This window comes from Miniopterus natalensis, chromosome 7, assembly GCF_054644295.1.
Source record: "Miniopterus natalensis isolate mMinNat1 chromosome 7, mMinNat1.hap1, whole genome shotgun sequence".
Classification (NCBI taxonomy): Eukaryota; Metazoa; Chordata; class Mammalia; order Chiroptera; family Miniopteridae; genus Miniopterus; species Miniopterus natalensis.
Genome location: NC_142087.1, coordinates 53,355,953 through 53,381,629, shown reverse-complemented (window position 1 = coordinate 53,381,629; position 25,677 = coordinate 53,355,953). Strand labels below are relative to the sequence as shown.

The 25,677-nt window shown below is 46.1% G+C and overlaps 1 protein-coding gene across 2 annotated transcripts in view; it reads right to left on the bottom strand.

The window, feature by feature from the left end:
* The window catches only part of FHOD3 (formin homology 2 domain containing 3), a 396,157-nt gene that overhangs the window by 2,824 nt on the left and 367,656 nt on the right, over positions 1–25,677 (bottom strand). For both annotated transcript variants that reach the window (XM_087819066.1, XM_087819067.1), the window contains 4 exons: positions 22,457–22,647; positions 15,916–16,108; positions 10,597–10,771; positions 9,555–9,716 (listed from right to left, as the gene is read on the bottom strand). In XM_087819066.1, the coding sequence (XP_087675192.1) occupies positions 9,555–9,716; positions 10,597–10,771; positions 15,916–16,108; positions 22,457–22,647 (721 nt within the window). The remainder of the gene's footprint in view (positions 1–9,554; positions 9,717–10,596; positions 10,772–15,915; positions 16,109–22,456; positions 22,648–25,677) is intronic.

Sequence of the window (25,677 nt, the reverse complement as noted above, 5' to 3'; positions counted from 1 at the left end):
GAACAAAGCTTAATGGCACGTCATCAGCACTACTGCCTGACTATGGAGGCCGTGCCTTCGGCATCACGGTCTACTCAAAGTGTTGATGTGCCAGACGCCTTGGAACCTCCCACACCCCTTCCGCATGGCTTATGTGTTCTCTGCTGCAGGGAAAAGCCACTATCGGCTAAGGTCCCTTTGCTTGCCAGATGTGTCCCTGAAAAGTGAGTCTTCCTAGAAAAATCTGTCCCATCTATAGAATCCTCCTTTCTTTAGGCCTTTCATGATGCTTCAGATAACTTCTCTCATAGTAAATGCAATAAGTACTGAATATAATAACCCCACAATAAACAATGTATTAGCCTCTGAAAGACTTTAAGAATCTGAATCCTTCCTTTGTCCAAGAGTCAAAGTTAATTCACGTTACCACTTGAAGGTGTGAAATGAAGGCAAACAGTTAAAATCCGTTTTGTGCCCCATTTCAAACCCCTCATGGGAAGGGCTCTTTGGGTGTCCGTTCATCCATCTGTCTGCTCGTCAGTTCACTCATTCATTCAGCAAACGTTACTTGAGCCAAGTATTGCCATCAGGGAGGCAGGGGGCTGACAGGGACATGCTGCGAGGAATCCGTAGACCCTGTCTAGACACGGAGTTGGCTCTCACCCCAGAAAGCAAGAAAGGGCCGAGGACCTAACAGAATGAGGGGACCAGCAAACGGGGGCTGGCAGGATGTGGGACTTGTACAATAGAAACAAGTCTTCCATCACAGGGGATTTCTCAAGTGCTGGGGGACTGGCTTACATCTGATAAGATGTCTAGGCCCCTCTCCACTCCCCATTCCTGCTCCCCGCTTGAATGCTCTGGCTGGAGCTCCCCGGCCTGTCACATGCGACTGCCTCCCCTCCCCGCAGCTGCTTAACAGAGAACAGACCGTGGAAATGTTTATCCCTGTCTGCCTCGCAGCTCCTCCATACACGGTGTGGGTCACTTCACTGGCACCAGCAGCCACTCTGCCCCAGGCACTGTGACAGCTCTCACGCAGCAGTGACAGCAATGGGATCTGACACACGGCGCCTCTGTGTCAACGTGCAGCCCGTGGGTGTCTGGGAACTCACAAAACCTAAGTTCCTTTTCTCAGCCCCCACCACCCTAGAAGTGAAAACAAATTTTCATCCTACAAAGTGCTCTCAGGTGACTTTGCTAAGATGAGTGGAATCCGAGAATAATGGCAATGGCAGTGACAATTTACTGAGCTTGAACGTGGATTATTCCATTTGATCTTTGTGGAAAGCCTATGAGATGGGTCCTGCTATCTCCCCAGTAAATGAGCAAATGGCAGAGATCGAGCCCCTGGCCCAAGCGCACAGTAAGTGGTGGAGACAGATTTGAGCCAGGACTTTGGACTCAGCCCACCCTGGAGACAGCTGGGCCCTGCCGAAGCCTGGCCGGGCCTGGTCTAACCATCTCTCATCACGCTGATGTGAAATGCACCGAACCTTACTTCCAGGTGACAGATCCATTTGTGTTCCTTCACCTTTGGGTCACTGACAGATTTTTTTGGTTTTGTTTTCTTTGCATGTAATATCAAACAATGGAAATAAACCTGTTTTTTGGTAATCTTTAAGATTCTAAAGAATATCTACCGAGTATACTGAGAGCAGTGTGACTAGGAGGACAGGGACTATATGGGAACTTCAAGGTACCTTATGTGTATGTGCCTGTGGCTACGAGGTAATTGGCCCTGCTACTCAAAACTGTCCACTTACGCACTCCTTGTTCCTTGGGGGACCTGTCTGCTGAGTGGAGAGAAATGTCAGGTCCTGGCATGCCCTTTGGCCTTACATGTAGGAAATTGTTTCAAGGTGTATAGTTCTTAGTGTTTCAATGTTAGATTTCCTGTGGGATTTGGTTTGGGTTTTGGTCAATGTCAATTATTTAACCATCTGAGTTCTTTTCTTTATTTCTACTCTCCCTATATTTTTTTTAACACATAAAATCCTGCCCATTAAGAGCAGAGGTTTCCCAAATTGAATGACATTCTACACAATAACTGACCAGTACTTTTCAAAAGTGTCAAGGTCATGAACTGTCCTCTACAGACAGGAGGAGACATGACGACTCAGGGCAACGTGAGGTCCTGGGTAGGATCACAGAGCAGAAAGAAGACATTAGTGGAAAAACTGGTGAAATCTGAATCAAGTGAATAGTATTATACCAATGTTAATTTCTTAGTTTTGATAAATTGTCCTATACTATGCAAGGTGTTAACATTAGGGGAAGCTGGGCCAAGGATATAAGGCAACTCTCTATGCTGTTTTTGAAACTTTTTTGTAAGTATAAATTTTTTCAAAATAAAAAGTTAAAAACTACTAAAACTTGAACAACAACAAGCCAAGGTTCTCAAGCTTCACTGCTTTAAACTTGACTTCTTAGACTTAGCCCAGACACACAGAACAAAGGTCTCAGGGAGAGTCCTGTACACTGCATTTTCACCTTCCCAGGAGATTCAAATGGCCAGCCAGGTTGGGAGTCCCTGACTTAAATCATGGCCATGTGACTGAGATGCAGGGAAAGGCAGGCCCTCAGGAAGGCAGTGGCCTCTGTGGTCACAGGGTTTAAGTCTCGGTGCTCTGCATAACCCAGAATTAAGTTCACTCATGGTGAAAGATGATTCTTGGAAATTCTTAAGGTACCATATGTTTTCTATCACCCCCCGGTCTCACCATGGTCTTGGCACCCATCACACTTCCCTCCTACATCTGTGGCTGCATTCACACCCAGAGCTCCTCAATATTCTCTTTGGTTCCTATATGGGCACTGAGCAGAAAGCAATCAGTTAAAACGCAAAAGCAGGCTGCCCCCTATGGGTGAGGGGAGGGAGAGGAGGAGTGTGGCCTGAGAGGAAAGAAATTAAACAAGTTCTCTCTATTATTTCTGGGAGAACTGATATCGACTTGGGAAGTCTGTAGATAAGAAGGGAGGCTCAGAATCCCCAGACTCAGGGTTTCCAGCACTGTTTCAAGTGCTGGGCAACACAGAACTGCCTTCCCCCTGTCCAAGGGAGTCCAGCTCATCATTTCTCCCTTTGGGATGTCACAACGATGCGGGACAAGTACCATGTACACAATTCAACCTTTGGTGCACAGGTGCAAGCCTATTAAGCCAGCATCCTGGGGGTAAAAAGAGAGATGAGGATGGGACTGGGCTATGAATTCAAGCAGGACAGTGGTAGGTGGGGAGTGAGGTGGGTGATGGTGGCAGAGCGCCACCTAGATGGGTGTGGTTCCTGTGCACAGACTCTCCTGTGACTTCTCCACAGCAGCCCCCAAACACCTGCAGGCAGCTTCGTATTCCCACCAGGTTCAGGTCCTTTGGGCAGCAATGGCACAGAGCATGGGAGGGAATCTGTCACAGGTGCCTCACTTAACCCTCATAACTGCCCTGGGCACATTGCCGTCACTGCATCAAAGAAGACAGGTTCAGTGAGGCCAAGAGACTGTGGAGGACCCAGTCTCCTCCTCTGTTGTGTGAATTCCCGAGCTAGGAAATTGGTTTTGAACTTGGCAGCAAAGGCAATGGAAATACCACACAAGCTCTGTCGGCAAGGGGCTTGGCGCTCTCCAAAGAACCCTGACGGGAACCCCCTGCTTTGCCCTCAGAACAGCTCTTGGAAGGGGACAGACGGATTCTCAGATGCCTCTATTTACTGATCCTCCCTCTTCTCTGGACCAAATGGGTGCCTGGCACACAGACAGACAGACACGGTGGAGAACACCCAAGCCAGCCTCCTTTCAATGTGCTAAGTTTCCAGTATGGGAGAGTGAATCATCTGAAAACAAAGCAACCAGAAAGCCATGCAGCGCAGTGAAACACTTCCACACTCCTCCTGCAGGGGCTCTGTACCCCGAGGCTTCTGCCTGAGCTTGTGCGGCATCATCGGAGTCTTGGCCTCGGGCCTGGCTCTGCTCTGGGGTATGGCCCTGCTCCCACCCCTGTGTGCTCAGATGCAAAGCCTGTTTTGGACCTGCTTCTGGGGCCCTGGTGATTTGGGGTCTGTTTGCAGTTTTTATAGCACCTGCTCTGGTCTGGGCCTCATTTCTCTCCCCAGTTCCCAGACTCTGATCATGCTCCCTCTCCATTCCCGGACAACCCCTCCTAAGTCCCTTTCCTGTGTCCATCCACCCCTGTCTCCAAGACCCTCCCAATGCAGAGCAGAGGCTGCAAATGCCTTCCTCACTTCCCCATCTTCCTTTCTAGGGAAAAGGTCTTGAAACCCACTATAGGCTTAAAGTAGGCCCGGGTGAATCAGAGAGCCACTGTCCTCTCCATCCTGTTCTGGCCCCTCTACTCCTGCAGCCTGAGGGGCACTGATGGTGGCACTCCTCCTAGCACGCACAAGCCCTTGGGTCACCCTCTAAAATGTAAGACTCTTGGCCCTGGCCGGGTAGCTCGGTTGGTTAGAGCATCCTCCCCATATGCCAAGGTTGCAGGTTTGATCTCCTGTCAGGGCATATACAAAAAGCAACCAAAGAATGCATAAATAAGTGGAACAACAGATTGATGTTCTTTCTCTTTCTCTCTCTCTTTAAAAAATCAATAAATAAAATAATATGTAACGACTCTCGATCCAACACTTGGTTCTCTCGTGGACTTGTTCTATTTCTCTTACTGTCCTGTGTCCTGTCCACCTGGGTGGGCACCCTCAGCTGTCTTTAGCGGAGGGATCAGAGCAGTTTTAATAAGTTCGAAGAATAATTAGGTGCTGAGTAAACAGTAATGATGCTGTTGAGAAGACAAAAGCTGGATCGAGGAAACAAGTTCTTCTCAGCATCTTATTTTACGGCCTCCCAAGAGCATTCGTTTTAAGCCTTTGGACTATTGCCATTGCTATCTTGCCCTATAAGTATAAATTGTATATAAATATAAAATTGTTTCACGGTAAGTAAGGAAGAAATATTTAAATTAAATGCAGAGCAGAGAAATTTTTAAAAATGGGATTAGTGGGAAGATTCGTATTTTCAAACACCACTTTGGAAAAGTAGAGACAACTGAACTAAGTGGCGTACTGATCAGATCTAGGGCTGAATCTAATATTTTGTGAGACATAAATCGTGTTTTCCTCAAAACAGATTCAATACTTTTTAAGATTTAATCATTCTCTTTCTCCATGAAATTCTACTTAATAGGTAGCATGGCTACATCCCTCAGTATTCTGTAAGAGGAATAAAATAAGATTTTAGGTATATCACATCAACGTGAAATACGCCACATGCCCCTCAAGAGGAATGTCGAAGCTTCACAAGAGACACACTGAGGAGCAAGTCATGGTGTGAGGGGATGAGATCAGGACGAGAAACCAAATCAGAGTTCAGTGTTCCCTTCCTAACAGGCCAAGGAATCGAACTTCTGGTTCTGCCCACAGAGAAATTGTTCAAATTGTTCTTGTAAGGGTGTCCAACCTTATAAGCTTAACGAGCTAAGAAATCAGTTGATTACTTGTAGATCACATCGAAGTGATCATATCTTTAGAGAAATATAGCCCTGAACCCCAAACTCCATGGTCATATTGCACCTGGAAACTCAACAAAAAAGGAGCACCTGCCCCTCACAACCATGGCAAGCCCCTTGGGGAAAAAAGAAAAGGCAGATGGAGTCCCTAATCCCCGCTCTGTTCTGTGATCATCTGGGCTAGTGGCCACATGCAGGCAGCCAGCTAAGTGGAGACCCTGTTCTCAAGGTGGGTCCAAGAGAAAAGCACACTGCGGAGAAGCCCCCTCTACACCCAGCCACCGGGGCCCATCCTGCAGAATCATACCCTTAAGGATACCTCAAGTGCAGGTCAGCTTCAGGGTTTTCTAGGGAAGGGCAACATTCAGGAGGCCTAAGAGGTCAAATAGCTCTGGGACAAAATACCTGCCCCAATATTATGAAAAGAAAAACCGAAGTAGAAAAACAACAAAAGTTTGGAGAAGGTTCTCCCTCAGTCCAATGCACCAGCCAATTGGGGAGCCTTGGCTAGACTCTGGAGGAGCACATGCAGTGTGTTAGATCAACCAATCCATAGGCTAGAACTCAACTGGACAGTTCAGAACATTTTACTTAATGAGACCCTAAGAGCACCAGCTGGAAAAGCAACAGAACTGAGCCATGGGAGCCTGGGAATCGATAATGTGCCCTTGGTGTGTCCCACCTGGCCGCATATTTCGGGCTTTAGCGGGACATATGGTGTGTGTAGGCCTGGCCACCAGCACCAAACAGGAAAGCAGTCATTTAATTTTCTCAGCGGATTCTCAAGTGGCTTGCAGGTCATAAATTTCCAGGTTATGGGTTGATCCTGTTTTGTTTCCTGCAATAGCTGGACTATTATTGTCTTTGGCCAAGTGAGCTACAGCTCAAATACATTGGTTATTCGTTAGCCACTTGCCTCCTTGCCACTATTAAACAATCAAATAAAATGGAGCATGTTTCCAGGTGGGGGGCCCAAAAGGCGAAACTCCATGTTGATTTTGCAAATTATTTTCTTCTAATTTCATTAACTGCTTGTGAAAAGCTGGAGTTTATCACCCCTTTAAATGGAAATCAAAGTAACTCCCCCTGTCTTCAATTTCTGCGGATTGTGCCATTACTAATAAATTAAACCTGTTACAGATAAACATTTACATACACGCAGTGCTGTATTTGTTGTAGTAACTGCATCACAGGGTGAAATGTATTTGGCTAAATGAAAAGAATATATTGCTCTTTTGCATAAGATTGGAAGGGAAACGATACCAAAGGATATTATTTTATGTCAACAACAAAAACAGGCAAAATATCTCTCTGGCCAGATCGCAGAGGAAAATTAATTATGACTGTGTGATTGTTCCCAGTGACATTATGTGTCTCTCTAAGAATCTGGTTCTCTCTACTCCCGAGGGCAGGGCTAGTACTCTTTGCCAACACAGACATGTAACCTGCAGGAGGCGTGCATACCCCACGACTCTGGGGACTGCAAGGCCACTGTCTCATATAGTCTCTTTCTCTGAGGTTCCTGGCTCAACCCTGCCCACCTCTGTGAGGACACTCCCTGGCTTGGCATCCTTTCTCTGCCCCTCTCCTGTGGTTCCCCTCCACCCCCCCCACCCCCCCCACCCCCCCCACACACGCTTTTCCCAGATCCTCCTGGGTGATTCTTGCACTGAGGTTCCCCATTGTAGCAAGACCAGCAGTGACCAGGTACAAGGTTTCTGCCATTTGGTTAACAGTTTACTGAAGTAACTAATAGCAGGGCAATAAAGGGCAAATACTGAAGATAATCGACTTAAGACCTCCAAAAGCCTTTCATAAGTTTCATTTAAAAAGCTATTTAAGAAATAACTTTCTTATCCTGAAAAACAACATGAGAAAAATAGGCAAATGATATTGACACAACATCCACAAAATAAGAGAGAGAAATGGCAAGAGACTCAACCTTCCTAGTATGCAGGGAAAAGTCAGTAAAAACCACAAGGAAATACTATTTCACCCACTCAGACAAGCAAGAAGAGAAGTGCTGCCTTGGCCTGGAGCAGCTGAGATTCCCACGCAGGGTGGAGAGAGTGTGGATGAGCCCACATCTTTGGAGAAGAGTTTGTCATGGAAGATGCGCTCAACCGGGGTCCCTTGCACTTCCACTCCGGACCTCATACCTGAGTATGGCTGTACCTTGCTGTACCTTGCTGTGCCTGTGAGCCACCCGGAGATCTTGTTAAACACAGATTCTGAATCAATTGTCCTGGGTTGGGCCCCATGAATATGCATTTCTAACCAGCCTCCAGGAGATGCCCCTGGTGTCTGAGGACTGACTTTGCATAGCAAGTCCTTGGCCAAGTTCTTACATGGGTGCACTAGGACTGGCAGAGACTTCATAGTAGCACCATGAAATAGCAAAATGTTAGAAAAAATAAATGTAAAGACCTTAGATATGACTATTGGAGTCCACACACATATTCTTGAAGCTGTGAAAAGCCAGTCCCCCTGAATGATAATTTTCCATTTAAAAAATGGAGGGAATGTGGCAGGGGACCCACACAGTGGAGGGAAAGCCCTCCTTCTAATGCCACTCATCATCCAAGGGGCAGGTGCAGGGCCCAAAAGGCTCTGGAGTAGTCCACCTGGGTGTAGCCAGATACCTGCAACGTTCAACACTTCGCAGAAGGTTCTGATGTGCAGCTGCGGTTGAAGCCACAGCTCAGGAGCCTTGTTACTTGAAGTGTGTACCCAAGACCAGCAGCACTGACCTCATCCTGGAGTGCTCGGCAACAACAAACTGTCCCACCCATCTTACTGAATGAGAATCCTGTGCCGGGCCCCCACTACCCCCAATTTTGTGGTCTGAGAAGCCTTGCTTCTCTCTGGCGCAGTTGTCAAGGGTTTCTTTCTGTTCTTGGGAAAAAGCCTCCATCAAAAATGAAAGCAGACCATATAGAAGGAATTGAGAGCATCCCAGAGTAGGGGGCAATTTGGTTTAGTGTTCTTTACACTAGAAACCAGCATGCCAATGGGTCACACAGAATCATGGGGTCCAAAGTATGCAGCCCAAACCCCAATTACCTCCTCTGTGAACCTCTAGGCTGGTATCCCTGGGGGCTCTCTGAGTTTGGGTTCTAACTAAACTCCCTGCCTACTTGGAGTCACTCTCCTGTCACTTTTGGGAGTCAGGACATGGGGAGGCAACCAGCCTTCCTTTTTGGGAAAAGTCATACATCCATTTCCTAGTCACCCTCCCTTATTCCTGGAAGCAGAGCTGGGGAAGACTCAAGCTGCCACTTGTTCGACCAGCAGGGGGCCAAACCTTGGGGGCTGAGCTCTCTCTTTACACATGCAAGGGCCACAGTAACTGCAAGTGACATCAAAGGACAGAGGGGAACCCTGCTTCTTGCTGAATGCAGCCCCTATGAGAGTTGTCACGGTGCCTATAGCGGCAACCCCAAACCTACCACTCAGGGTGCAGGAGCAGGTGTCAGGCTCCAACTAAAGGGGAAATCAGTTGCTTTGATTTAGTTAAATCCTCTATTTGGTAGGAAAAGAAAAACAAAAGTGGTCAGCCTAGGCTAACATTAAATATTTTAAGCATCCTAATGACCATAAAAATCACTGTTTTTCACCTTGATCATGTTCACAGGCAGCAGCGAACCCCTGGGGGAACCATCTCCAGCCCAGAGTGCGGCCCCCGATGCTGGGAGAGGGACAGAAATATAGCTTCTGGCCAAGCATCCAGGGCAATGCTTGGCAATGGGCTGCCCTGAGCCCACCCCTGCGCACAGAGACATGCAAGGTCCTTTCAGGCCTTCCTAGGGACAAAGTATGAACTGAGGGAGGCCTGGCCAGAAGTAACAAACACACTGGACAGGGGTGACTGCAGCACCCCCCTCCACAATGGCCAGCGCTGACTGCCAAGTATGAAACGTTTTGCTGATAAGCACAGGTGGGCCCTCCAGGCACCACTGACACCTCACCGGAGCCCACCTCTGAGGCTCTGCCCCTCCCTGGTCATACAGAACCGGAGGGCAGGTACCTGTGGGGCAAGTCCCTCACCCCAACTCAAAGGTACTTACGAGATTTCCGGTTGGCCCGGGAGCGTTTCCTCTCCCGGGGCACCACTCGCTGACTGGGCACTTGCGTGGCCGACTTGACAATGCGGTCCATGATCTCATCAGCTGCATCGTCTGTGACGTTAGGTGAGTCATCGGTCCCCATAGTCCATGAACTAGCGGATCCTGAAGAATTAAACAGAAAGTGCGATGTACTCAGAGAGAAGGAAAAGGCCCAAGAAAACTCCCAGCACTGCTCCTCCAGCCCCAGAGCGCTGCCAGCGACGGAGCAGAGCAGGAGGCCTGGGCCTGACGGGCCACACTGCAGGGTGCGGGGGCACCGCTCCAGCCATTACCCTCCAGGCTCTGAACTCCCCAACCCGCACTTAGGGCACTTTTGCCTTGTATCAGGACCAGGGAAACTCAAGTCGACATTCTCGGATGAAAACTGCATCTTAACTTTTAACTAAAATAAAAAATCCCTTCCAAGTTATGAAACAAAACTGGACACTCTTATTTGTCTTTGCCATCTTGAAGTTTTACTTTCCTGCCTGCCTCTAAGGATTTAAAAAGGCAAAAGGGGGTGGTGCTTTAATCCAGGGGTCAGCCACCTTTTTCTGTACAGAGCCAGGTAGTTAAAACTTGAGGCTCTGTGGTCCCTGAAGTCTCTGTAACAACCACACAGCTCTGCCACTACGTGGAAAAACACCATGGACAATACACAAACGAGTAAGTGTGGCTGTGTTCAGTGAGACCTTATTTACAAAATAGGTGGTCAGCCGAAACTGCCTTGGGGCTAGATTTGCTGATCCCTGCTTTAACCTATAAGGATTCATTAACAATAATTCCTCTTGTGTGAATTAAGTTATATTTTGGGGACCATCTATTTCTGAAAGGAAGCTATTGAAGGTGGGTGGCAAAGATATGAGTAAAGAAATGTGTGGTTAGGTCAGCACTGGGGAGTTGACCGCCCTTAGCAGCCACTGTAATCTGTACCCTGTGATGGGGACCAGACCCCCGCAGGGTGGCTTACTGGGAAGATGTGCCCTGCCTAGCCCAGAGTTACCTCGGCTCATTCTGCTACGTGTGCGGACACCCAGTACCGGGGTGGCATCCTCCATGGCAGGGGACGACGTTTTCAGCACAGCCTTCATGTTCTCATGCTCAGCGGCATCCTCAGCATAGCTCAGGCCCTGTGGTTGGCTTGAAGGTGCCGGAGAACTGCCAGAAAATTTGCCGGACTGCAAGACCAAAGGGGGTGAGGGGATGACGACTTGAGTTGATTTCCCAAAAGACAACTAAAGCTTATAAAATGTTTAGTTGAGGAAAACCTTCACTTCTCTGTCTCTCTCTGTCTTTTTGGTTTGTGTGCATTCTGCAGTCACATTCATTATGGCAGTCACTGAGGTCGTAGATGAACTAATGACAAAACATCTATGTCCGCAGGATGTTCTTCTATCAGAAAGAAAAGCCCTGGTTCCAGAAGGGCCACACTCATCCCTCTATGGTAGCAGGTCTGTTGGCTCACTGCAAATTCCCTCAGTGGGTGCCGCTTACAAGGGGCAACTAAAATCAACTCTGGGAAGAACTCAGAAACCAAATCCATCTCTGTCTCCAATACCAAAGCCCTGATATGAGCATCAAAATATGCTCTGTTAATTAAATATATTGAGCTTTATTATTTTTTTAATTTAGTGTCAAAAAGCTGTTAAAGTTTTCTTATATATCACTTATGATGGCAGAATTTTTGAAGTGGGATTCAGTCTCAGAATTATGCAATGTTAAGAGTTGGGATGAATTTTTACAGATCTAGTCCTACCTCACTTTACCAAGAAGGAAACTGAGGCCCTCCAAGATTAAGTGACTCGCCAAAGGACCCAGGGACCAGGTCAGAACATGACTCAGAAATTCATGCTGAAACTGAGTTTGGCAACACTTACTACTTCTGGTGGTGTCAAAAATTTAGTTGTTTAAACAAACATTACATTCACACAATATTCTCTAATTCCAGCTGAACCGAGTCAGGACATAGATATTTTACAAGATATATGCTAGAACACCAGGCCATAGGCACACAGTGACCAACATCCAGTTGAACCATAAAAAGTCTGTTAGATTCATGTTTGCAAAGAGAAGCTCCATAGATTCCCGGGCTTCCTTTTCATCCAGTGCCTAGGCTATGGCAACAGAGAGCCCAGGACACATCTGGGGTTATGCTGCTCCCTCATCTTCCAGGGCCAATCGGCTCTGACTTGGACTCTGGTTCCGACATCTGCACCAGGACCAGGAGGAGCCCCTGCCATCCCACCAGATCCAGCGATCCAGTGGATGCCAATGGAGGAAATGGGCACAAGTCAGAGGCTGCCCACAGCTAGTGACCGCTTCTCTGGCCTGGCTCTTAGCCACTGTCCCACTTCCTCTTTGGTTTTAGGGCTCTTAATGTGGTTATTCTAGAATCCAGTTCTCATACTTGTATTGCCAAAAGGCTCAGGCAGGGCTGGAGGGAAAAATTCTATGCCCCCTTTTCTATCAGTAGGGAGAGGTCAGCTGAGCTGCCACTCTCAACAGCGCCTGGGACTCAGGGACAGCTTAGAAAATGCAGTCAACCCTTCAGTCACTGGCACACACAGCATGACAAGAACCCATGTTAGGAGATTAGTGATCACACAGAACCAACCGGAGGACACCCATGCATGGTTTAAAGCACAGAGCGGTGCTGACACTTCATGCTCCTTAGGTTAGGTTAGACCCTACAGCACGCCGGGGAGGTCACACATGGCGTTCTCCACGTTTACAGTCATACCTCAGCTTCATCTTCTTCATCAGTCTACCCGAGAGGACAGGGAAGGATGGAAAAGACAGAAGGGATTTTTAGAAGGCACGAAAGTCAGCAAAGATGAGATAAGCTCCGTGTGATGTCAAATTCCGAATAAAGAAATTGGCCCCCACAACTGGGGTACACCCCCTTGATCTGGGAGCTGCCAGGCCCTGCCCACACAGCCCTCCTGCCCTCATCTGGAAGTTCCCTGTGCGCGTGAGCCCTAAGCTCCTGCTGACCACAGTCAGAGGGCTCAGCGGGGCTCCTGGCCAGTCTCCCAAGGCTGCCCGTAGGCTGACAGCCAGCTCACCTGGTCCCTGACCACTTCAGACCTCACTCCCAGCTCTGTGCCCTGCCACTCAGCTGGCCACATTCTGTGGGACCCACCACCACCTGCCCACCATCAAGGCCTCAGGAAGTGGACTGGCCTCCAGCTGCCAGGTTCCCCCTATCAGCTGCCATCTCCCCTCTTACCCCGCGTGCTGAACCCCTCCCTGCCCAGGCTGCCAGGCCTGCACCTCCAAGAACCTTCCACACTCAGGTCAGACAGGACAAGAGGAACAACTGCCCAAACAGAATGGACCATATTACTCCCATCTCAGAAACATGAGATTAAACTTAAAATCTCACTTTAAAATCTTACCTGTCCCTCGTGGAGGCTGTCAGAACTGACACGCCATACTTTAAATTCTCACCAGATACACTTCCTTAAGTAATTTCAAATAAAATATCCCTTTTCCAAAAATAAATTGAGGGTAAAAGTCATATCAATCTCTTAATTTTAAATTAAACAAACCTCAATTTAACTTGTGTTTGTTTCCATTGAGGTTGTAAGGTGAAGCCAGCAAATCAGACTTAAGAATTTTGAGAACTGACTAAACTTCTGGATGCTGAAATGACACAGTACTTACAGTTCGTCATGTCCTATCCTGCCCCCAGCCAAGAGGAATTGCGATAAGAGATAAGAGTCCTGCTGTGCTATCTTTTAAAAAATCTTAGAGTTTATTTATTTAACCAGGAGTTTGGCATTTTTTCCAGCAACTGGCATATGTGCAAGATGCCAATATACAAAATCTCTAGCCCTCTCAATTTCCCCCAAAGTAACTAGCATTCCCTTTTTACAGAAGAGAAAGCTGGAGAGAAAAAAAGGGCCTCACCCAGGATTACCCCTGCCTGCCCCCTGTGGGAGTCTTGGGGTGGAAAGCCCGAGGTCTCACAGCCCAGTAGGAGCATCATGACAGCAGACAGGGCCACAATTGTCTTGTGCCGCCTAGTCTATGTCACCATTTTGTCTAGAACCAGTTTGGGACACAAGGATGAGAAATTACTTAGTTTCTCACTGATCCTTCCCTGGGAGGACTCCTGGATTTTAAGAAAGGAAGCCTTTTGCATATTCAAAAACAGAGAAAGAAGAGGAGAGACTGGCACATAAGAGCAGATATGGGGCTGACTCTACAAACACAGGGTCTTTAGATTTAACCCAGACATCTCTGTGTCTTACTTAGTAAATAATGGTTTTTCTAAAATCGTCTTTATTTAACTGCTACCACTTCCTTCCTCATTTTTCAGCATCTATATTAAAAGCGACTTACTACATTTTTCTCAAAATCACTTCCAGTTCCAATGTTCAAGAGCTCTGTGATTCTTAATCTATTGTTGTTTTTTTTTGGTGATTTAAGTTGTGAATATGTTGTTTCCTAACCAGACTGTGACATCCTGAGGGTATAAGCTTATCTTTTATTGCACCTGCATCTTCCTCGGTGCCCCATGCCACGCTGGACGTGCAGCGGGTGCTTGCTTACTTGAGATCTGGGAAAACATGAAGCTGTATACGTTGCCTTAAGTAACAATATACTCATTTTCCAGCAGATGGCAACCTTTCTACACAAATGACGCCACTTTGCCCATTGGGGAGTGCATTGAGGATAAACCCTGAAGAAGCCTGTACTGTCCAGATTTTAATGGGAATTTAAATATTTTTTAATCAAACCCTAGACAAACTTACCCCTGCTTATAAATAGGAAAGCTGAATGTGTTCAGAGAAGGACAGGATTTAAAAATTAGTGGGATTTGTAAAAAAAAAAAAAAAATCTCAAGAATTTGGCAAGAAATTTTGATGTGCTTTCCTAACTATAAGCATATTGAACTTGTATTTTTCACCCTCCAATGTGCTCATTTCCACAGAAATAAGCACTCCCTTTTTACAACTTTTAAAAATAATACTTTGGAATGGAATGTAGGACATAGCTTGCCCAAGCAGACTCAGTTTGCTTCCCAGGTTGCTGTCCTCCAGGAGGTGAAAGATTCTATGGAACCCAGATTTCAGGAGAGGAGACCAGAGACTCAGCTGATGGCACTGGCATCCGGAACACCAGGGGACCATAAAAAGGGCACCTTCTGTAGAAAAGGGATCTGAGCATTCTCCAAGGGTGCAGAAAATTCCAAGGAAACAAGGAGTTTGGGCGGGAGTAGATGGTGAGGGGATTAGTTCCTAGTTTTCCTCAGCATTATTTTAAAATTGCTAAGATAATGCATCTGGGTCTCCATGGAAAGGTCAGACCCCTTAAGAATGTGGACAGAAATCGTGTGCCCTACGCTTCTCCTACAACATGCACACCCATCTGGGCACAGAAGGCAGCCTCAATAAGGTCTTCTTAATTGATTTTATTCCTCCCCAAAGAAATCTGCCTGACTTGAGTTCAGCTGAGGCATGCAAAGAATGATGGCATAATTGTTTACCCATCCCATTCCTTGGATCCCTGAAAGCCAAGATGCTTCTCAAATATACCTGCAGATGGAATAAATTTCACAAAGGCACATCAGGAAGAGGCACCTGCACTGAGTGTCTTTGTCTGTGTTTGGCATCTTCATATATCCCTTCCCCCTCCACTTACGAAGCATCTCTCATCTGAATGCTCGCTATACCCATGGCCCAGTGGGTTCAGGGATGAGATAGGAGAGATGGGCAGAAAAGCCCAGGAGTGGGAGACACATGTAAGTGTGCAGGGACCCCTTCCCCCCAAAGGGGATCTCCTGCTAGATTCACTGTCCTCTGGGATCTCTTTCCACCCTGATAATCTCTGACTGAACGATCTGCCAGGAGCCCATCCAATTTCGTCTTTGAGCAATCACATCAATTATTTCTCTATTCAGATGCCTTGAATGGGTGATCCATGTGTCCACTGATTGGCTATATAGCATCATTATGATGATTAAAATCCTGAATCAATTCCCAAATCAGTACACTTGTCTTCCTGTAAGTGGCATTATCTTCTGTCACAGAGGTTGAAAATGGAAACAAGCATTTAATGTCATCAGCACCATACAGCATACCCACAAGGGTTACGAGATCCTCCTCTAGCCACACATTCTTAACTTACACATCCTAGTTCCTCATTCATTATACAGCAGAATTATTTTTAAAAGGAAAAAAAGCACAGTCCCCAAACTGTGGGACATGTTATGGTTGATTATACTTTCAAAATAAATGACAAAAGGGGGGACATTTGTAATACTCTCGACAATAAAGATTAACAGGAAAAAAGAAGCTGATTTCATGAAACTTACATCAGTGATCATCTTCCCTCGGGTCTTATTTCTCTCTCTGTGGTTGGCCCGTTTCTGTTTCTGCTGCAAAACCCTCTCCCTGGTGGTACGATACTCCAGGGCAAATTCGCTAATGATCCTGCAGAACTTGTTTATGTTCACTTCCCGAATTGCATACGGTGGATGCCCCATAAAGAGCAAAAAGGAATGGAACCTGCAATGAAAAACAACAGTGGCAACAACTTCAGTTTTAAGGAACAAAAATCAATATTCTAAAAACTTTCAGTAAGAAACCAATCAGCCAAAGACACTGCTCTTCATTCCTGGGACCTTGAGGTTGAAGAGTCTTCTCAAGTGAAAATGAGACCTGAAGTCAAGTTCAGCTCACTTTCTCACTGAGGAAGGTGATGTCTAGGTGGCAGGAATTCAGGAGATTAATTACCTTTTTTTTGCTTATCTGTGTTTTAGTGCTTCCTAAAATGGATATGGTAAAATTTTCTAAGAAAAATGAATATTGCGGTTTCTAGGTTATATAAAAATAAAATAAGAAAGAAATTTGCTTAGCAATTCCTTGGGGACCTGCTCCAGTGAATATTTAGAAAAGACACGAGCATATTATGGGTAATATGTCAGTTGATGGTTTATAAAAAGATGCTTGTAAAGCTCTCTGAGTAAATATTTTGAAACATTTTCTTGCAATTTTACATACAATCTTAATTTAATTAGAACACATTGAATGAGCAGCACAAAATTATCTCAGCTATTTAATTTATAAATAAAAAATTGTTGAATTTTATTTACTTAAAATTCTTGTAAAATAAATTAAATGAGCAGACAAGTGCCCAATTTTTAGTTATCTGGAAATGAGAAAGAAGATGGAGTGAAATTTTTATGTAGAACAAGCAGCATTATATAAATGATTCCACTATTTGTAGACAAGAACTGTTGATTTTGATCACTCTAATTTGTACAGTTAGAATAAGACTTGATTTATTTTTCAAATGCAGGACTCTGGCTTATTCTACAATAAAGTTAAGCAAACAACATGAATTTAAGGTAAAGGCAGCTGAAAAGTGCTGCTTAAAACCAGAAGTGCTAGCTAAACCTATGAAACTCTTAGAAAAGAATATAAAATGTTATGACTTTGGATTAGTAAATAATTTCTTAGCTATGATACCAAGGCATAAGCACCCAAAGAAAAAAACAGATAAATTCAACTTCATCAGTTAAAAAGCTTTTGTGCTACAAAGGACACTATCAAGAGTGAAAAGACAACCCACAAAAGAGGAGAAAATATTTGCAAATCATATGTCTGATAAGGAGTTTGTATCCAAAATAGATAAAGAAATCTTACAACTCAACACACAAAAAAAGACAAATAAAAAAACAGAACGCAGGATTTGAATAGAAATGTCTCAAAAAAAGACGTGTAAATAGCCAATAAGTGCATGAAAAGACCATCAACACCATTAGTGATCAGGGGAGTGCAATCAAAACCACAGCGAGATGCGCTTCACACGCTAGGAGAGCGGTAATTTAAAGGGCAGACCATCACAAGCGCTGGTGAGGACGGGCAGAAATTGGAGCCCTCGCACGGCACTGGTGAGACCATCAAAACAGTTCAGCTGCTGTGGACAAGCCTGGCAGTTCCTAAAAAGCTAAAATGGAGTTACTTTATGACCTAGCAATTTTGTTCCTATACATATGCCCAAAAGAAATGAACATGTATGTCCACACAAAACCTTCTACACAGTTGTTCACAGCAGCATTAATCATAATAGCCCCAAAGTGGAAACAACCCAATTATCCATCAACAGATGAATAAACAATATGTGGTATCGCCATAGAAGGTCCTGCATAACTGGTCCACTACTTCTCTGACCTTATCTACTATGACTCCAGCCACACTGGAATCCTTCTGATCCCTTGAACAAGCCCACCTAAGGGTCTCAGGCCCTTTGTGTGGTATGTAGGGGACCCTAAGGGGACACAGCTAAGCTGGGAGCCTGCAGAGATTGAGGGAAGGGGCGGGGAGGCCACTCCACTGGGAGGGCCATAGGCCCTGACAAGGAGCCCAGTACCAGCTGTTCCCTATTCCCAGAACATTACACCAGACACCTGCATGGATAGCTCCCTCTCAGTCCACAGGCCTTTGCCCAAATAGCACATCTTTAGAGAAGCCTTCTCTAACCGCCCAATGTGAAACTGCACGTTCTTGTCACTCCCTGTCCCATTTATATTTATAATTTTTCTTCCTGGCTCATTACCACCTAACATTACATATTAGAGATATGATATATGATGTGACACATTAGGATAGGATAGTGTAATATACTCCATATATTGTCACTTCCCACTACTCAAGATCAGTGTGCAAGACAAATCAAGGGAAAATCAAACAGCCCACAGGTGAGTCCCCTTTTATACTTAACTACAACCCAAGAGGCCTTATCCTCTACTTTCTAGAACATTGTTTTTATGTACTACAGGGGATCAAAACTTAACACAAGTTAGAAATAGAATTCAAGCATATATCTTGCAAACAAACAAGTAAACTGCACATCCGAGAAAAAGATTCTGATGTAAATTTGAAAGGAAGGAGACTGTGGCATTCCTGCAGAAGAAAAAGGGGCATGGCTTCAAGGGAGTAAAACATTCAAGGGATTTTGGTTAGTTGAGTTTGTCACGTTCAGAACATGTGACATGAAGGTCTGGTGGTTATGGGGGCTGTTTCCCCGCATCAGTATCCCGAGCACAAGCCAGACTTCTTTGATCTGTCCCAACATCCACCCTTTTCCTAATGTGTACCATTGAGTGGTGTGTGGCCCAGGAAGGGGACGCATGGATTTGGGGGTGCTGGGAGGCCAGTGTGGTGTTCACTTGTCTTCTGTCTCTCCCCCTGGAACGCCAGCCCCATGCAGTGGTTCCCTATACCTCCCGGGAAGGCCTTCCTCCCCAGTGCCTGCCAGTGCTCCTGCAGCCCACTGGATCTATGGAATAAGTGAGGGGGTCCGCAGAGTCACAGAGTGGATTTAACCTGGCAGTGCAGCCACATAAAAGGAAAGGTTAAGACGCAGATTCTCACATCCAGAACAAGATTTTCTTAGCCAGACAAGTTTTTGAAAGCCAGGTTTTGCCTATAGAGTACTAGGTTCTTTTGTCTGCTCCTTTACCAAGAAGGGACCCTCTGGAGTAAATAGGGGAGGGCCCATCAGATAAGAAAGGGAGCTGGAAAGCCTGACCTTGAGCTCTAGGGCTGAGGGCAGCAGAGAGGTGGGAGGCCAGTGGGTGTCCTCATCTCCCCAGGGAGGCCCTGGAGTGGGGAGAGGTTAGCTGAGAGGCCAGGGGGATGCTGAGGCTAAAGGATTCCTTTCCCATGAAGAGGCTCCCACACAGGACTGTGGTGCCAGGTCAAAATGGAGCACTCCTGGCAGAGCACAAAGGGCAGGCCAGTGAGGTGAGGGAGCCAGGGAGCCTGGACTCACCAGCTCCTGTGGGATCCTATGTGGTGAACAATGGACTCTGGGGAACCCTAGGAGGGTGCTGAGCAGAGAGCTGCTGCAGGGTCTGGGGGGATGGGTGCAGCAGAGGGAAAGACCTGATAACCTGTCCCTTCAGCTGCCAATCAAACAGGAGGTGCCAGCAGAGTCTGAGCAAAACCAATCCTAGCCTGTCCATGTGGGAGACTAGTGAGGTTCCTGATGGCTCCATCCATCTGAGAACCTGTCTCCTCCCCGACCAGTGAGGTACAGAAATCACAGTTCTTCCCTGAAGCCAATTTAGAGAGGAGTAGCAGGGAGCAGTCGAACTCTTGAAGACCAAATAGTCAGGAGACTAAATGTTTAGCTGTTTACATGATTTGCTAGATTAGTGGACAGCTGCCTAGCCAGGCAGTGGGTCATTAAGAAGATGAAGTAAACAGTGAAATAAAGAAAAGTCCTGTTCTCTGCACACCTGAGTGCCATGGGAATAGATGTGCAGCTTTGCTTCCTGTACAGTTTGAGTCAATCCCCAAGAGGTAGGCATCTGCACAAGTGGAGAGCTCAAAGCAGTGTCTGTGCAACAAGTGATTCTTTTAAGAAGTGCCCCGTCAAATGAATTCCTAATTACACAGATAAAAAAAACTCTCACACTCGCATGTGAGAAAAAAAGATGAAGGTCTAGCTCCTTGCAACTTTCTGATCTGGTCATATTTAGCTTGATCTTCATGCCTGGGATGATTCTACCTGTGACCCACTGTCTCACCCTAACCTTTCTGGGTCTCAGGGGGTATGTTACATCACAGCAGTCACAGGCTATGCTCCTGGAATGCTGGTGGTAGGGGAGGGAAAGAGGAAGCACTGCCAGCTACTGGGGCTCTGCGCCCCCATCTCCATTCCAACAAGATAGTCGTGCTTTAAGTTCCACATCTGGGACTCCTGATAATGACCTCATTTAAACCCAGGGCTCTGTGGTTTAGATGCTGTGGCTTGGCCACCACCTGGACCCCCCTTTAGCCATGCTCCTTTTACCTCCCACCATAACTACAGTGAATTCCTTGCTCACGCTGGTCCTCCCCAATGGGATGGATGGCCAACAGTGAGTAGACAGGGATCCAGGTCACCCGAGAACCAAGACCCACTACCATCCGGGTGACCAGCTTATCAGGGTGAATTATACACATGTAATTATACATACATACATACGTGTGTGTGTGTGTATGTGTGAGTATTATAGCTTAAGGAATAGGCGTATCACTGAGTTTTCATGTGTCCGGGATAAAATGGTTAATGTGACCAGGCAGAACGGCTTTACAAGACTTTCATAAAATTGCTCTAGTTTCATGATATTCCAAATGGAAACTGTTTATTTGAGTCGTTTTAAGTGGGAAATTGCTTATATCATACAAATTGCTTGGAGGGCCAAAGCAGCTCACATTCCCTGCCTCTCCTTTGTAACCATGTTAAAAGCACAGTGTGCTTTGATTTCGGTGAGAAATCTTACAAAATCTCGGATAAGATCCTCCCACCCAGAGGGCAGCTGTGAGGTCTAGATACAGTGAGGGGGTTTTAGAGTTGAACAACCAAATTCCACAAGTACTGAGTAATGAATAGTTGTCAACCTGGAGGGAAGATTCTGTTCCTTATTCCTGTTCCTAACATTTAAAGATGACTGCCACCCCCTCCCCTACCCACCACAAAAGTCTGGATCAAGACCCAGGAGGTATGATTACCAAAGCAGCAATTGACACAAGCTGGAAGAGGGCTCACAGGAAACAAGACAATTAGGTTTTAAAAATAGTCACAGGGATGTAAAGTACAGCAGAGGGAATCTAGTCAATAATATTATAATAACTATGTATGGTGCCAGGTGGGTGCTAGACTTACTGCGTGATCGCTTTGTAAGGTATATAAATGTCTAATCACTGTGTTGTACACCTGAAACTAATATAACAGTGTACATCAAATGTAATTGGAAAAAAAAGTTCTGTATGACTTTCAAGGAAGGTGAAGGAAAGAAACAAGGGGAGAAGGGGAAAGAGAGAGGGAGAAGAAAAAGAATAACAAATATGAAATGTTCATGGATAAATGAAAATACCTCATATCTGTTTAAAAAAATTATGAAGTGCTCAAGCATAGACCGGAGAGTGTGCTTGAGGAGCAGACCTCTGAGCCAGGCTGTGGTTTAGATGGCCCCAAGGGAAGGCTTCCTTTAAGAGAACTGCAGTGAGGCCTGTTTCAGAGGGCCTGCCATCCGAGCTCCTGGTCCAGGTCTACCACAGCCTGCAAGTCTGCACAGCTGCAAATGTGCTCACTAAAGTGAAGGCCCAAGACAGAGCACTCAGACCCCAGAGGCCAGAGTAAGGGACCCACAACATGTTCTGTGACAGAGCAAAGGGAAAAAAAGTGGTGGTGCATGGTAGGCAACGCCCTGGCCCGGGACATTGGAAGACCTGGGCTCTGGTATGGGTGCTGCCTCCACTTCCAGGTGAGACAGCCCTGGACAGCCATGGAGCCATCCTAGGCCCCTGCCAGCCTCCGTGTAGGCAAGCAAGGCCTGACACATCACTGCTATGTCTCCCAGGGTCCTCTTGGATCCCGTGACTCTGAAGAAGGCTGGTCCAGAGAGGGTGGAATGCACAGTGAGGCCCAAGCCTCCTCCAGGAAGACTGCAGCACAAGGCAACCATGGAGCATCAATGAATGGAGGGTCTCAGAGGGCAGACTGTGGGTCACATAAAGAGGGGACTTTTCCAATAAGTCAGTCTGCCTTACAGAACGAGATTCAGGGCTCAACTTGTCAGAGATGTTATAGATTCAGTTCCTGATCAAGGAGAAATTTTGAATGAAATCTCTGAGATTCTTTCCAACCTCAACATTCAATGGCATTCATTATATTAGTGTGTGTGTGTGTAAGAAAAATTAAGTGCCCATGAAACAAACATGTGCATCAAAGGCGAACTGGCCACGTACCAAGAATTTATCGTACAATTTTTTGTAAATTTAACCTTCAGATCTTGGTTTGCAGAATATTTTCAACATGCCATTCTACTGGTGTTTCCATATGTTCCTCAATCTGCTTACCTGTTAATTATTCTTCTATGGACAATCTTTAAAATTATAATTCGCTCTGCACAGTCTTTTAGGAACTCTGACATCCGTTGTTTCAAAACTGGTTTCATTTCATGTTTTGCAATTGCCTTGAGGTGATCCCATGAAGCTTTGCATCTTCTCTCCATCTGACATAAATTATCCTGAAGTTGATCAAAGTCAACCTGAAAACCAGAGAGAGAACATTGAAAACGCGCTGAAACAACCAGGCCCCGACCTGAACCAGGAAACAGAACTGCCTCCGGGAAGAAATAAACATCAAAACCAAATTTACATCTTGAAATACAAACATATTTATAGCCTAGAAATTATCCACATGTGTATCTGTCATTATCTCGGCATCAAATTATTTGGTGATAAAACTGTTCTCCAAATGAACCCAACGCAAGTGTCACCTTTTTTTTTTTTTTATGCCACATTTGGAAAGGAATCTTAGGAAAGTCTTTGAAAACTGTAAATTAAAACACGATATCAAGGAACCCTAGTACAAGATGAACTGAGCAGATGGATCATAAAGTTTTTCAGAGCACTCTTGTTCTTCAGAGATGATATTTCACTCAAGGTTGGAGGAACGCACCAGAGTCAGACATGGATGGCTCCGATACACTGGGGCCAGTGAAGGGGCAGCCAGCTTCTCTTCACAGTGATCTCATTTACACTGTGTGATGAATTATTTTATTTATCCACCCATTTATTTAGTCAACCGACACCCGTGGAGAAACTGGTGTATGCCAGTCCCCACACCAGGCACTAAGGACACAAAGACAAATGCTGAATGAGACCAAAGAGGCTCACCATATAGACAGGTGATACCAAACACTGAGGACATACAGAACCCACCGGGCCTGTGTGTGCGTGCATGTGTGTGTTGTGTGGGGGCACGTGGTCTTGCCAGAAGATGCAAGCCCAGCGTGTAAGGAACAAATGCATCAGAGGACTCACCGTGCTCCTCAAGGAAGCAAAGTTGGGATCAACTGGGGTGGCCTGAGAAGAGGCTTTCTAAAGTAATGCTTTTATAGAATTTCTAGACTAGAAATTGTAAATCAGTTATTCATCAAAAAATGCACTTGAGGGCCTTTAAAGGAGAGAGAGATGGGAGAGAGGAAAAGAAATTGAGGAGGCTAGGAGGGGAGGAAGAGACAGACAAACAGGTGAGCTGAGGGGAGGGGACCGGTAGGACGAAGGTGGGCATAGAATGAGAGATATGGGAAAGGCCAACAGCCAGGCAAATGGTGAAAAGGAGGGAGATGGGTAGCAGCGAGCCACCTCTGCTTAGACGCCCACGTGGTCATGAGGGCAGGGCCTGGGTGCCAGTGCCCATGGGGACCTGCTGGAGGGGCCTCAGGTTCCAGGCCACCCTCCAAACAACAATAGAGGAGACCAAGTCAACAAAGGTTGGTTGTTAGAAACAATCTGTCACCAGAAGGGATGAAATGTGCTGAGCAGAGGGGACACACAAGACATCGCATGCCCTGGATTTCTTGGGTGCTAAAGAGCCAGAAAGGCCAGTTTAGGCAGAGCCCTGGCAAGCAGGAGGTTCATGGGACTTTGAGAAGAATGATTTTCTGAAACCAAAGAAATTCTGGGTCCAAATTTAAAAAGGCTTTGCTTTCCCATGATCTAGTGGAACTGAGAAAAAATTTGGCATTCAGCTGAAAGGAAAAGATCTGCAGATTTAGAAAAGAAGGACCGAGTAGTTCAAAGAAAGGGTCTAGATGACCTGGGACTGTCAAGCATACCTAGGAGGCCAGAAGGTTTTAAGGCAATTATAATATTTGTAACCACAACTCTCTGGATCTGTTCTCATTTGTGTCTGGCAGTTCCCTTGATCCACAATAAAATAACTTCAGTTCATCTCAGACATGCACCAAGTAGCCTGTGCTATCTAATGAGGTGATACCTGCCCAGCACTGCTGTGGGAACAGAGCAGGCAGCAGACTTGGAGATGAGAGAAGGTTTTTTGGAGAAGTGAGTCCATTTTGAGCCCTTAAAGTGGTGGCTGGAGAAAGTAAGCTCACTGCCAACAGGAGCCAGCTGGAGAGCCTTTTGATGAAATGCAGTTTGAGGGTTGAGCTTCATGTAGGTCTTTTGAGGAGCATTGGGGAGCTACCTCAGCTGGCTGCCCTCCTGGGCTGAAGCAGCCGGCACACAGGCTCTGAGTCTTCACAATTACTTCACGACCTCAGATTCTGTGACAAGCTCCACTCCATAGGGGAGATGCCCAGGGGGGTTAAGTAACTTGTGAGAGGCCACGCTGCTGGTAAGTGGTGGAACTGGGATTTGAACCCAAATCTCTCTCGTTCCAGAGTCTAAGTTCTCAACCATCATGCCTTAAGCCTAGGTTTGCCCCTAAAAATATCCCACCCCAAGGAGACAGCTGGCCTGGCCTTGTGTTGTGAGAAGGACCCAAGGACCAAGGATCACTCCACATGGGCCACTTTGTATGAAGTAGGAAGCCACGTGAGAGGTCCTGTGAAGCAAAGTGAAGTCTTATCAGATCAGTTGGGAATGCGGTGGGTCAGCTAAGGAACACAGTTATCCTGCGATGCCAGAGCAATCTGTCCCTTGGGAATGGCAGTGGTGAGGCCCAAAGTGCAACACACCAGGGGACAGAATGAATGCAGCTAGGGCTGGGGTTTCCTGAATCTTACTTTGTCCCTGTCTACACAGAAAGGTCCCTCAACACCCAAAAAGCCTTTGGTAGTAAAGGCTAAGAAATGGTGATACATGCCCTGTAGACCTTTTGTCGCAAATCACAGGGACCTGGGTTAGTAGTCATCTTTTAGTAATTGCCAAGGTGAATGGGTAGACGCTATCTGCAATTCTGGCTTGTGTAGCAAAGCCCCAGGCAAGAATAATTTATTTAGTTATTAGTTTGGAAAAGGCTGATAATGAGGAGGGCTCAGGGCCATCACTAGGGTTAGCCTGGTGTCAGGAATCCTAGGCCAGGGCTACTTTGGTTACAAGCAGGTTCCACCTAGGAGAAAGCCCTGGGGAAGAATAAAGGACCATGGGTAAAAAGGGAACTAATTTGTTCTGGGTGGTTCTGGAAACAGGCCCAAGATCAATCTAGACAGTCAGACAGACTTTGTCTCAAGCTCTTAAATTTAGTGCAGGGTGAAAATCTTCACAAACCTGTGGTGTATTAGAAAAGAGACAGTTGTAGTAGCTGGACAGCCAGCTGCCCCAACAGC